Source organism: Convolutriloba macropyga, chromosome 6 (assembly GCF_964194025.1).
Source record: "Convolutriloba macropyga chromosome 6, txConMacr16.3, whole genome shotgun sequence".
NCBI lineage: Eukaryota > Metazoa > Xenacoelomorpha > Acoela > Convolutidae > Convolutriloba > Convolutriloba macropyga.
Genome location: NC_134473.1, coordinates 61,935,942 through 61,948,894, shown reverse-complemented (window position 1 = coordinate 61,948,894; position 12,953 = coordinate 61,935,942). Strand labels below are relative to the sequence as shown.

General features: G+C 32.7%; 1 protein-coding gene across 1 annotated transcript in view; it reads right to left on the bottom strand.

Moving 5' to 3' along the window:
• Window positions 1–11,703, bottom strand: part of LOC142341116 (putative malate dehydrogenase 1B) — a 61,292-nt gene extending 49,589 nt beyond the window's left edge. The window contains exons 1-2 of the mRNA XM_075392003.1: window positions 11,428–11,703; window positions 713–844 (exon numbers count right to left, since the gene is read on the bottom strand). Of these exons, the coding sequence (XP_075248118.1) occupies window positions 713–844; window positions 11,428–11,562 (267 nt within the window). The 5' untranslated portion in view covers window positions 11,563–11,703. The remainder of the gene's footprint in view (window positions 1–712; window positions 845–11,427) is intronic.
• Between the last annotated feature and the right edge of the window lie 1,250 nt (window positions 11,704–12,953).

Sequence of the window (12,953 nt, the reverse complement as noted above, 5' to 3'; positions counted from 1 at the left end):
ACACATACATCATTTCAATTCGACCTCTTCAAATTTATCTATGATTATCTTTTCACAATAAGTCGAAAAAGTCGCGCGTCCATGTTTTTGCTAAAATTTGTGTAAATGCGCTGACAGCAGCTGAGAAAAAAATCTTTTAGCTGATAAATCTTACATACTTATCCGCAGAATATGCTGAATTTTCAAAGCATTTCGCACATAAATTCACTACTTATTAACACATTAAACGGATGATTATGCAAGAATGTTTCCGTCAGAAATTTTTTTTTCAGTGGTACATTTCTAACAAAATTTACAAAATTTTCTACTTACACCCACTGACATCCGGGGTACTGTGCTACTGTAGCAGACAGAAACATTTTCTGTAAATTCTCCACCAATCAGACTGTGAAGACTCCATTCTCTTTTACATAGAGAATGCTACTATATTTTAGTGAGTCGTTCTTTTAGTCAATACCATGCATATTTCATTGACTCTGGAAATATACAAATTTGTTGTCGTTATAATTTATGTTTTTCTTCAGTATTTCCGTGAGTCGGTTAGTCTCATAGAGTTAGGTAAGTCTACTTCGCGCGCAGAAATAGGTAGCTCTATATGTATAAAACTTAAGGCAATAGAGAGAGCCCAATTCGGACCTGCCTCATTCCGATGTGATGAAGCAGCAACTTAATTATTATTACTATTACAATTATTTTTATGATTATTACGAACCTCGAAGTCGTTGGACCCCCCGAGTAGGAGCCCCTTTCCCCCTCTGTCGATGAGTTCTCTCCACACAATCGGGGAGGAGCCATCGTGTCTTCTCTCCCACCCATGTCTCCCTCTCGTCTCATGAGCCCACGTCTAAAATTAATACACATAACACAAAAATTAATCCTTCTCAAACAAGCAAAAAGTAAACAACGCCACATGTTGATTTTTTGAATTTTTACTGATTTTATGACTGATGAAATTCTTTAATGATTTGGCGGTATGTCTAATCAATCCCGGGTCGAGGTGTCACCGCTAAAAATTACTAAAAGATGTAAGAATTGCGGTGAATTTGAGTAAAAAGTGTAAGGTTTGCGCTCAATGCAATTAATGCGGTGAAAAAAACTTTTAAGCGGTGAAATATTTTTATTAACTCTTTATGCGGTGAAAAAAAATACACCACTTAAGCGGTGAAGGAAAATTTTTCACCGCTACCAGCAGAATGCGGTGAAAAAAAATTAATTGTTCACTGCCAAAAACCGCAAATCTTAGAAAAATTCACCGCATTCAACGCTAAAAGATGCGGGTGCTTTGCTGTGAAAAAAGTTTTTTTCACCGCTATTCACCGCTAATCTGACATTATTTTTTGACCAAACCTCGAACCGGGATGTGACCATGATTCAATACTTTCTAGACCACTATCGTCCTTTCTTGATCTATTCTAATTAAAAATTCAAATTCAATCATGGCTAAACATACTGCTAACAAAAAGAAGCTGACATTATTCAAAAAATTATGTCGTTGTATTCTTCACAAAAAATTCGGAAAAACATCAGCGGAAGACCGTTTGCGCTAGTACAAGTGATTTAAAAAGAAGGACATTTGCGAAGGCTACGACAAAATTTGAGGTCTGATCAAGTAAAATAACACAGGAGGCTAAATTAGCGTAATGAATATTAAATTTTTGGGAACTTTATTTTCGGTCTCAAGCATTACTTTTGGTCTCATTGCATACAATAATCGATATCGTCGGAAAACTCATCAAATTTCCGTTTTTATCAAGTCTGTTGAAAAGTGTAAGCATCATAAATTTTCTGTATTCAGTGAGAGACGCAATTTTCAAAAACTTGAAAATTGTGCCTCTCACAAATTTTCAAATTTCATGCAAAGTTTCCGAAAGCTGGAACCGAATGTTAAAGTTGCTAACCCGAATGTTAAAGGAACCAAAAGGATGCTAACCTTACAAAATCTTATAGGACGATGTTCATACTCTAAGATTCTTGGCGATGTTCATACTCTAAGATTCTTGAAGTTAATTCCGGTTGAGCTCTGCTATTCACCCATAATCTTTCCTTTTGCGCAGAACATATCCGAGTTATGTGTGCGTGCATTTTATGAGAGAGATTGACATAACAATACGAAAACAAATACCTAATTTCAGTTACCCAAGGATAAATGGTTACTCTTCCATTGAACAAAACTAAAACAAATTCTTCTATTCTTTTTGGGATTTACATAATAAAACCTTTGGATTACGATTATTGAAAATTTTTATATTATTTGATAAATGTTCTGACCCACTTGTGGGGGGGATATATACTCAAACGGGTTTTTTATCAGTAAATTTTTGACCATCGATATATTCAACATGAAGAGTTGCGAGTGGCATCATTAGAAAGCCCATCGAGCTAAAAAATATTGAATTGAAAAGATTTTTATATTTTGATCTTTTAATGGGAGGTATCAAGTTATGCAATTTTGTGAACAGTAGACGGAATTCCGTTGTTTTTATTAAACATTCTCTGTCTTCTTGACTAAATTTTTGCCAATTTTGCTAAAATTTGATAAAGTTATTAGCAACATTGTTAATGGTTGACTTTAATGATAGAAGAGGCAGTTCAATTAGTTTTATCCAACTCTTTTGTTTAATATTTTTGCTACATTTTTTGCGTTTCAGTTTTTTAAATAAAATAAAGGCTCCAAATCCGCTTTTCTACCCCAATTTGTTTAACGATGCCGGAAATAGAGAACTAACATCTGCTGTCACAATCTTTGAAAACCCCAAAATTGCAAATTGTTTATTTGCTTCCCATGGAATTCTTCCGGAATTAAATTTTTCGGTTTTTCGAAAAACTAACTCAATACTTATTCAAAAATGCGTCATTTATTTTTGGTTTAGTGAAATCAATCAATTGCTAATTGACCTATCTTGCAAATTTAAGCAAACAGTAAGCGTGTTCCTTGGAATCGCAGCAAAAGTTGGCCATATTTGGGCTCATATTGAATTCTTACAATCGATAACGATTCGAATTATAATGGGCCGCGGTTTTTTAATAAGTTTTTTTGATTTTTTGTTTTTAATGTTGAGTATTGAACAAAGTGATTTCAAATCAAGCCTTAATTAATATTACACCTTTTTTGACATATACTATTGGGCATAACCAAAAACAAAATGAAGCCAAATGAGTATATATTAAGTCTTAGCGAAAAGCTCATAGTTTTCATGCATGGCTTTGATATTTATTTCGAACATTACTGGGTCTTTTCTTTCATCATTATTTGGATATTTTTTGCAGCGTCATGACTTCGCCTTATCAAACGAAGATCTTACTGGGTTCTGTAGGAGCAAAAATTGCTTTCATTTGTTATCTAAGGTCTCTCTTGACTTCGAAAATATTTGTTTTAAAAAAACAGTGAAATTTTAAAGTTTGCTTTTTATATCGTATTTTTGTCCACATTTAGCTTAGTGTCAAGGTATACACAGCAGCATTAAATCAAAATGGAGTGAGAAATAGAAAAAAATAAATATAAGATATAACTGATATTTTTTGAATTTTTTAAATTTATCTAATGATTTCTGTGCTTTCTTAATAGGAATTTTCATAAAAGTGTTATGATTTTTGGACAGTTGCCTATATTTGAGGTTGTTATTTTTTCATTTTTTCATTTTAACATTTTGAAGATTTAATTTTAATGATTTCAGAGAAAGTCTCATTTTTTTACGGCTGCTGAACCGTCCTCTCTAAAAATTATAATGTTTTTTGGTTTTTACTCTAACTGTCGTTCTTTTTGTTTTCGTACGGTATTTTCCTGACAATCATCTCTAACTAGGTTTTGTTGATAGGATGTTAAAATGAATCTGATTGCTGATTTCAATTTATTGCCAATGCTGTTAATTACTTTCAATTAATTTCATGAAAGACATTTTTGTACTTGACAATTATTGTTCTCGTTCACGTCAACAATTAAACCAGACTCATTAATGAAAGATTTTATCAAAATTCCGTTGCTGCAACCAGTTTTTTTGGTGTCGGCTATTTTGTTTACACAACAAGTTTGTGAGTTTTTGATACTGATAAAAAATTCTGGTTATTTTGTTTTCTTTTTCAAAAAAAATTGGTTACAAAGAAGACCCAACTAAAATGAAGAGTTGCAAACAAAAAATTGAAACCATTTTTTATCAATTTTAACTTTTTACTGCGTTTTTTGTCATTAATTTTAAGATGTTGTTTTCAGCTGTGGTTTCGTAATTTTGTTCATGAAATTTTGAGTTCTTTCAATATTTGTTGCTTTGTTGTTTTATCCTTTGGTCACACTAGAAACAAAAACAAGTGGCTCCCTAGGCAACTTCTGGTAAATCTGTTTTTAATTGAAATTTTTTGATTAAGTTGAATTTTTGAAAACAAGTGTTTTAAAAAAATCAGTGCATTTTTGACCTTGGTCATTCTTTGTGTTCTTTTTCGTCAATTTTGTAGCATGGTCTTTGTAACGGCAGGTCGAATGCTCCTTCTAGAGAACCCTGATCCAATCTTTATAATGCTGTTGTTTCGAACTATTTGTTTCTTTTTCTGTGATTTGGTACAACGCATTATCAACAGTGTTCTTTTCGGATACTTCAGGTTTATGAGTTTTTCGTTTCCTTGTCACCTTATCACACAATGGTTTAGCCCATTTGGCGTTGAAAACATGAGCAATGGAAGATAATTAAAAAATTGCGCATTTTCAAAAGAAAATTGTGATTTGTGGTTAATTTTCATTGCTGTTTTTCCGTTTCCTGGCCACATAATCACACTAATAGGGTGGCCCAACAGGTTAAAAAAAATGCTCACTTGAAGCTATTTAATATTCTCCAAGAAAAGCCTATGATTTCACGGTTCTGAAGTTTTTTGCTAAACTTAATTGATTGTTTTGCTTCTGCCGTTCTTTTTGTAGTCGTCTGACATATTATGGATGACGGCAATTTGCAATTGTTTCGTATCTGGAATAAGTTACATTTTTGGATTAGGCAGTGTTGATATGTATTTGTTTTAATAAGTTTGAAACTGGCTGTTCTTAGAAATAGAAACGTAGTTTTGAACGTTGTCCCTTTCTGCTCTTCTTTTTCAACCAGTTACCGAGACTCATTAATGACAAGACTCGTTTATTCTCTAATAAAGTACACGTTAGTTGGTTTATTTCAGTTTTTATCTTACTCCATTTTCATTTTGTTATGCAACTTTTTTTAATTATAAACATCATATTTTGGTTGTAATTAATGTTTGTTTTTAATTGATTTTTATGTTGGTCTTGTCTAGAACACTCGTTACTGGTGAGTCTTACTTGCCCTCTAATCAAGCATTTGTTTCACATTGTTGATTGCATTCTCTTCATTTTATCCGATTTTTTTCTTTTGTTAATAAGTCTTCCTTTAAATAATAGAAATCGAGTTTTGTTCGTAAAAGTTTGCTTATATTTGATTTTTATATTTGTCTTGTCCAGTACTCGCATTAAGGCAAGTCTCATCAACCCTCTCATCCAGCAATTAATTGTGACTTAGTTGTTTATTGAGTGATATGTGAAGTTTTAAAAGTTTTTTATCTCTTCCTCGTTTGGTAGACAGTCAAATCAAAAAGTGGATAAGCGGCGTCGGGGCATTATGTGCAACGCATATTAGCGAGCCTATTTGTATCATCTATGCCTATTAGATTTCATTGCACTTCTCATCGTCTCTTTCCACTTATGTAGTCTCATTTTGGGAAAAGAAGAGTTCATATAAAAATAATGATGATTAATATCATTTGAGTCATATGATGATCATACTATTGTTTGCCTTTTTAGTTCAAATCAAATTTTTTAGGCCTTTTTTCGTCTTTTTGGCTTCTTCAGATGCTTTTTGGAAGCCTATCATGCAAAATGTTTGCATAATATTATGGCAAGAATCTTGCAAAACGAACACTAATATGGAAAAATCAAAGTCTGCATCAAAACCTTACCAAATTCTGGAAAAATGTTGCAAGTCTGACATCTGAACCGGACTTAACTTGATGTAACAACACAATACAGGGAAGTTAATCGTTCGTGATTATAGGCAAAAGTGAAACCGTAAAAATAACAAAAAAAAATCCTCAAAAAATTCGAAAAAACAACAACGAGAAGAACCAATCAAAACCAAAGATTATGGAAAATTTAATTCATTAAACCAAACGTGTGCAACTATAAAAGAAAAATTTTACTGAGGCATCCGGTTTGGTTGAAAACCAAAGTTGTTCAAAAGAAAATATCAATTAAACGCATGCAATCAAAATACCAAATCACAGAAGTGGAACTGTTTTCTTTCTCACAGCAAAAAAATTAAAAAAAAAATTGTTAAGCTGTTTTTATAAACAAATTAATGCAGTTTTGAACTGACATCGATTCGCCTGGCTTAATGGAAAGCAGCCCTCACCATTAGAAATTTTGTACACAATGAAAGAGGTGTGCACATATCAGCTAAAGAAATCAGGCATATGAAACACTCTGAACTGAAATCATATAAGATTGAAAAAGACAACAAAAATATTGTATGTACAACCCAGTTGTATTCCTTATAATGTCTTTTATCATTTTTATTCCTTGAGGAAGAATTCGCAAACAAACCGAATTCATATTGAAAGTTATCTGGTTGTTTTAACATTGCTAGTTTTCAAGTCGGCTCAAATGTTGCAACGCATAAATGTTAACCAGAAAGCACTACAAAAAGTCTTGTCGGAAAACAATCTGAAACTCACCTCTAAAATAAGGTAACAATAAAAGTCTTCTGTTCAAAAGCAATAGCCGTAACTGTTGTAAAACTGGAAGCCATTAGAAATCAATCCTATTGATGCTTACTGACTGTTCTGCTGTAACGAAATCAAAGTTGCAACAGCAATTCAAATCGATTTTGGCCATCAGACAAAAATTACTGTGTGCAGCTGGCCGGAGCGCAAGCATCAGAATTGCAACTCAAATTTGTGAGAATTGAGAAAAAAACACGAAATTCTCTGACTAATTCAGTTGAAGCAGGACAATTATGTAATCCCTTCTCATATAATTTTTTTAAAATTTTTTTCTACTTGAAACCAAAAAATGTGTAACATTTACGGACTTACTTCACGAGCAATGTTTCTTCGTCTGACCACTAAAGCAGCAAAAACGATTCCCAAAACGATTTACTATTGAACAGATTTTTTTCGGAAATTGGAAAGTGGTTTAATTTACCTCTAACACTCAGTGACAATCGAAGATTGACATTTTTTTCAAATTTGAGTTGATACAAATTAAATAGGCAAAAGTTAAACCAAAAAAATAACAAAGAAATCCTCAGAAATATTAGAAAAAAACAACGAAAGGAACCAATCAAAACCAAGAACTATGAGAAAATTTAATTCATAAACCAAACATCTGCAACAATAAAGGAAAAATTTTTACTGAAAAATATGGTTTGGTCGAAAAATAAAGTTGTTCAAAAAATTATTCAATAAACGCATGCAACCAAAATACCAAACCACAGAGGTGGAATTGCTTTTTTTCTTACAGCAAAAAAAATTTTGTTCAGCTGCTTCCTTAAACAAATCAATGTAGTTTTGAACTGACATTGATTCGCCTGGCGTAATGAAAAGCAGCCCCCTCCTTTACAAATTTTAAATACATTGAAAGAGGTGTGCACATATAAGCTAAAAAAATCAGCTATATGGAACATTCCGAGCTTAAATTATATAAGATTGAAAAATACAACAAAATACAGTATGTACAGCCGAGTTATATTCCTTATAATGTCATCTATAAATATTTTTTTTCACTGACGAAGAATGCGCAAACAAATCGAATTCATTTTGCAGGTTATCTGGTTGTTTTATCAGGGCTAATTCTCAAGTCGGCTCAAATGTTGCAACGCATAAATTTTAACCAGAAAACGCTACAAAAGTCTTGTCAAAAAACAATCTGAAGTTTCCCACTAAATAAGGTAACAATAGAAGTCTTCAGTTCAAAATAAACAGCCGTAATTTTTGTAAAACTGGAAACCATTAGAAAGCAATCCTGTTGATGCTTACTGACTGTTCTACTGTAACGAAATCAAAAATTCAAAAACAATTCAAATCGAATGTGCCAATCAGACAAAATTACTGTGTGCATCTGGACGGAGCGCAAGCATCAGAATTGTCACTCAAATTTTTGAGAATTGAGAAAAAAAATACGAAATTCTCCGACTTATTCAGTTGAAGCAGGACAAACATGAAATCCCTTCTCATATAATTTGTTGCAATTTTGTTTGACTTGAAACCAAAGTTTTTCAAAGTGTAATATTTACGGACTTACTTCACGACCAATGTTTCTTCGTCTGACCACTAAAGCAGCAAAAACGATTCCCAAAACAATTTGCTATTGAACAATTTTTTTTCGGAAATTCAGAAGCAGTTTAATTTACCTCTAACACTCAATGACACTCCAACACTGATATTATATTTAAATTTGAGTTGATGCAAATTATGATTTCTCTTCTCAGATTCAGCAAAAAATAGTTTCACGTAGGAGTTAAGCAATAATTTTCAGTTGAGATGTCGGAGCAGCAGAGAAGATACAAAGTTTCGGATTTAAACTTATAATTCTAAGCTTAGTAATAAAATAAAAAAGAAAGAATTGTGCATGATCTTTTTATGATTAGTAAGAACCATATAAGATGTTTTTATATGACTCATAAATACAAATTTTCTTCAATTAAAAAAAATCTTTATAGTAGGTTAGTCAATTTTATCACCAATACAGAGAGCTACTAAGCTATGTCAAGAAGCACTCTTCCTAGAAGAAAGGAGTATGAAAAAATCTCTGCTCAGATTCAGCACCAAATATTTTTAAGTGGGTAATTGGGGCCGGAGCATTCTGTGTAACGCACATTACTGAGACTATTTGTAATATCTACGCCTATGAGATTTCATTCCACTTTTCCTCGTTTTTTTTTTCACTTATGTAGTCTCATTTTGGAAAAACAAGAGTTCATATGAAAAATGATGATTAATACCATTTGCGTCATATGATGATCATGCTATTGTTTGCCTTTTTAGTTCAAGTAAATTTTTTGAGGCCTTTTTTCTTTTCGGCTTCTTTGGAAGCTTATCACGCAAAATGGTCGCATAATATTATAGCAAGTATCTTGTACAACGAACACTTATAGGGAAAGATCAAAATCTGCATCAAAACCTTACAAAACTCTGGAAAGAGGTTGCAAGACTGACATCTGAACCGCACCTAATTGGTGTAAAAAACACAATAGAGAGAAATTAATCGTTCGTGATAATAGGTAAAAGTTAAACCAAAAAAATAACAAAGAAATTCTCAAAAATATTAGAAAAAAACAACGAAAGGAACCAATCAAAACCAAAAACTATGAGAAAATTTAATTCATAAACCAAACATCTGCAACAATAAAGGAAAAATTTTTACTGAAAAATCCGGTTTGGTCGAAAAAAAAAGTTGTTCAAAAAATTATTCAATAAACGCATGCAACCAAAATACCAAACCACAGAGGTGGAATTGCTTTTTTTCTTACAGCAAAAAAAATTTTGTTCAGCTGCTTCCTTAAACAAATCAATGTAGTTTTGAACTGACATTGATTCGCCTGGCGTAATGAAAAGCAGCCCCCTCCTTTACAAATTTTAAATACATTGAAAGAGGTGTGCACATATAAGCTAAAAAAATCAGGTATATGGAACATTCCGAGCTTAAATTATATAAGATTGAAAAATACAACAAAATACAGTATGTACAGCCGAGTTATATTCCTTATAATGTCATCTATAAATGTTTTTTTTCACTGACGAAGAATGCGCAAACAAATCGAATTCATTTTGCAGGTTATCTGGTTGTTTTATCAGGGCTAATTCTCAAGTCGGCTCAAATGTTGCAACGCATAAATGTTAACCAAAAAACGCTACAAAAGTCTTGTCAAAAAACAATCTGAAGTTTTCCACTAAATAAGGTAACAAAAGAAGTCTTCAGTTCAAAATAAATAGCCGTAATTTTTGTAAAAGTGGAAACCATTAGAAAGCAATCCTGTTGATGCTTACTGACTGCAAAAACGATTCAAATCGAATGTGCCAATCAGACAAGATTACTGTGTGCATCTGGACGGAGCGGAAGCATCAGAATTGTCACTCAAATTTTAGAGAATTGAGAAAACACGAAATTCTCTGACTAATTTAGTTGAAGCAGGACAAATATGTAATCCCTTCTCATATAATTTGTTGCAATTTTGTTTGACTTGAAACCAAAGTTTTTCAAAGTGTAATATTTACGGACTTACTTCACGACCAATGTTTCTTCGTCTGACCACTTTAGCAGCAAAAACGATTCCCAAAACAATTTGCTTTTGAACAATTTTTTTTCGGAAATTCAAAAGCAGTTTAATTTACCTCTAACACTCAATGACACTCCAACACTGATATTATATTTAAATTTGAGTTGATGCAAATTATGATTTCTCTTCTCAGATTCAGCAAAAAATAGTTTCACGTAGGAGTTAAGCAATAATTTTCAGTTGAGATGTCAGAGCAGCAGAGAAGATACAAAGTTTCGGATTTAAACTTATAATTCTAAGCTTAGTAATAAAATAAAAAAGAAAGAATTGTGCATGATCTTTTTATGATTAGTAAGAACCATATAAGATGTTTTTATATGACTCATAAATACAAATTTTCTTCAATTAAAAAAAATCTTTATAGTAGGTTATTCAATTTTATCACCAATGCAGAGAGCTACGTATCTATGTCAAGAAGCACTCTTCATGGAAGAAAAGGGTATGAAAAAATCTCTTTGATTTGGTATAAAGTGCAAAAACTTTTGTCTTTAATTTTAGTTTTTTTGCTGTTGGGTGATACCACTACACCGTCATTTTTCACAAAAAGTAGAAAAACTAAGCTGTGCAGACGCATTAATGTGCTTGGGATTGATCCACAGTAGAACAAAGAAAATGAGTTTTTCTTAATTATTTTTCAAAAAAAACTACGCGGTTTTCTGAGCAGAAAAAATTTCTGAACTACCCGAATACAATTTACAGAACATGATGAAAGTTTGTGTACATTTTTATATAAATGACTACTCAGAAGTGAAATCAATTTTAATCTATTTTATTGAAGCCCAGGAAAAAGTTCTTGTTTTTTTAAGTTCATGACAATTTTTATGTTCCTGCTTAATTTTTCATGATCTTTTTATGTTTACTAAGAATCATGTACGATCTCAGCATTTTTGCTATTATTCCATCAAACCAAAACGTATGACTTAGTATGATTACCTAGAATCATATATGACTTTTACTAATTTTCTTTTATGGTGCTCAACTCGGTAGCGTCGTTAATTTGAATAAAACCCACATACCACGCTAAAGCTAGTCCCTCTAGGATTGTAGAAAAATGGTAAAGTATTTATGTTAACTTATTTATTTACATTGGTTTAGTAAGCTAACTGACCTGCCATTGATCTGGGTGGACACTTATTTTGTGGGCAGTGAAATTGGGCAAGTTGGTCTGCAAGTCATCAGCTAGAAGCTCTGCTTTGGCAAAATAGGGACAGTCGCTCTTGCCAGCTATCACTATCTTCGTCATTTCAAAATCTCTCTTTCTCAAATTCTCTTTATACAATCAAACATATACTATATAGCACAACTATTATATAACCAGCAAAGCACGGCAGCGCACTTTTATCTATGGTATATACAATTGAATAAATGAAGAATTGTAATGTTATCAACGTACTTATTTGTAGAGAATTTTTCAGCGGAGTTTAATCGTTTAAACATCTCAAAACAAGCACGTGCGTTTTTCATTCGTGCGGGCAAGAATCCGTGCTTGGTTTTGGCTATTTGCCTGTTTTTTTTGCGGTTTCGCTTGAGCTGGCATCGTTTGCAAATTTCTCGTTCGAGAATTTCATACTTCTCAGTCTCTCGTGAACAAAAAATTTGTTTTGTTTCTAAATCTATGTGAACAAGCTAAAGCACGTTTTTGCTCCAGTTGTGCCTGTAAAAAAGTGGGATTAGCCATTGAAACTTATTAATTCTAACCAAGCGTATAATTATCCACTATTTGCATGCTTATATTCGACACCTGTGAAGTGTCAAAATAATTTTGCATATACATTCCAACCAAATTTGCTCCGACCCTATTTAGTAGGGAGAAACTATATACTCAAAAGGGTTTATATTGTTCAATCAATTTCAGCCTATCGATGCATTCATCGTAGAGGGTTGTGAGTGGTATCATCAGAAAGCTTGTCAAGCCTAGGATATGAATCTGAAAAATGAAAATTCTTATTTATGACTTTTTAGAAAGATAAGTGTAAAAATTTGAAAGACACAGACACAGACAAACCATAAAAAATACATACAACCTGCACGACAACAATTTGTCTTCTGAAGGCGTGGTTTCATTTGACTATTCTACGATTTTGTGCCGACAACTTCGCAGGTGGATATTATTTTGCAGCCCCCATAGTTCGCTGAAATAGCTTGTGCGTTTTGAGTGACGAGTATATGACGTAAGGCGGGCAAACACGGAAATAATCCCAATAATAAATTACACGTGCGTCCGGTTGATCTCTCAAAATCAACGAGCAAAACAAGAACTAAGAAATTTACATTTGAAATTTGAATCTTTAGCACCAAAAATGAACCCCCACTTTTTTTAAATCAGTGGCTGTTATCCTATAACTGGGGTCTTCTACAAGAAGTCGACTCAGCAGTGTGTTGCTGTGGGGGGCCGAAATCCCACCGGGGGAACAACTCTATCAGTCTCAAGTTGCAGATTCCCCGGTGAGATAATTCCAGTTTTTAGTACTGTGGCAGACTATAAAGAGGAGAAGTGGTATATATATTGTTTTCTTATAAACAGTTTTTCGAACGCTCAAAAAAGAAAAACAATTTAAGAACAAAAGAAGCTTTGACAATTGAAAATTCACCTCAGACAGACATTTGTTCCTAAACAGAGGTAAATCCCAGCTA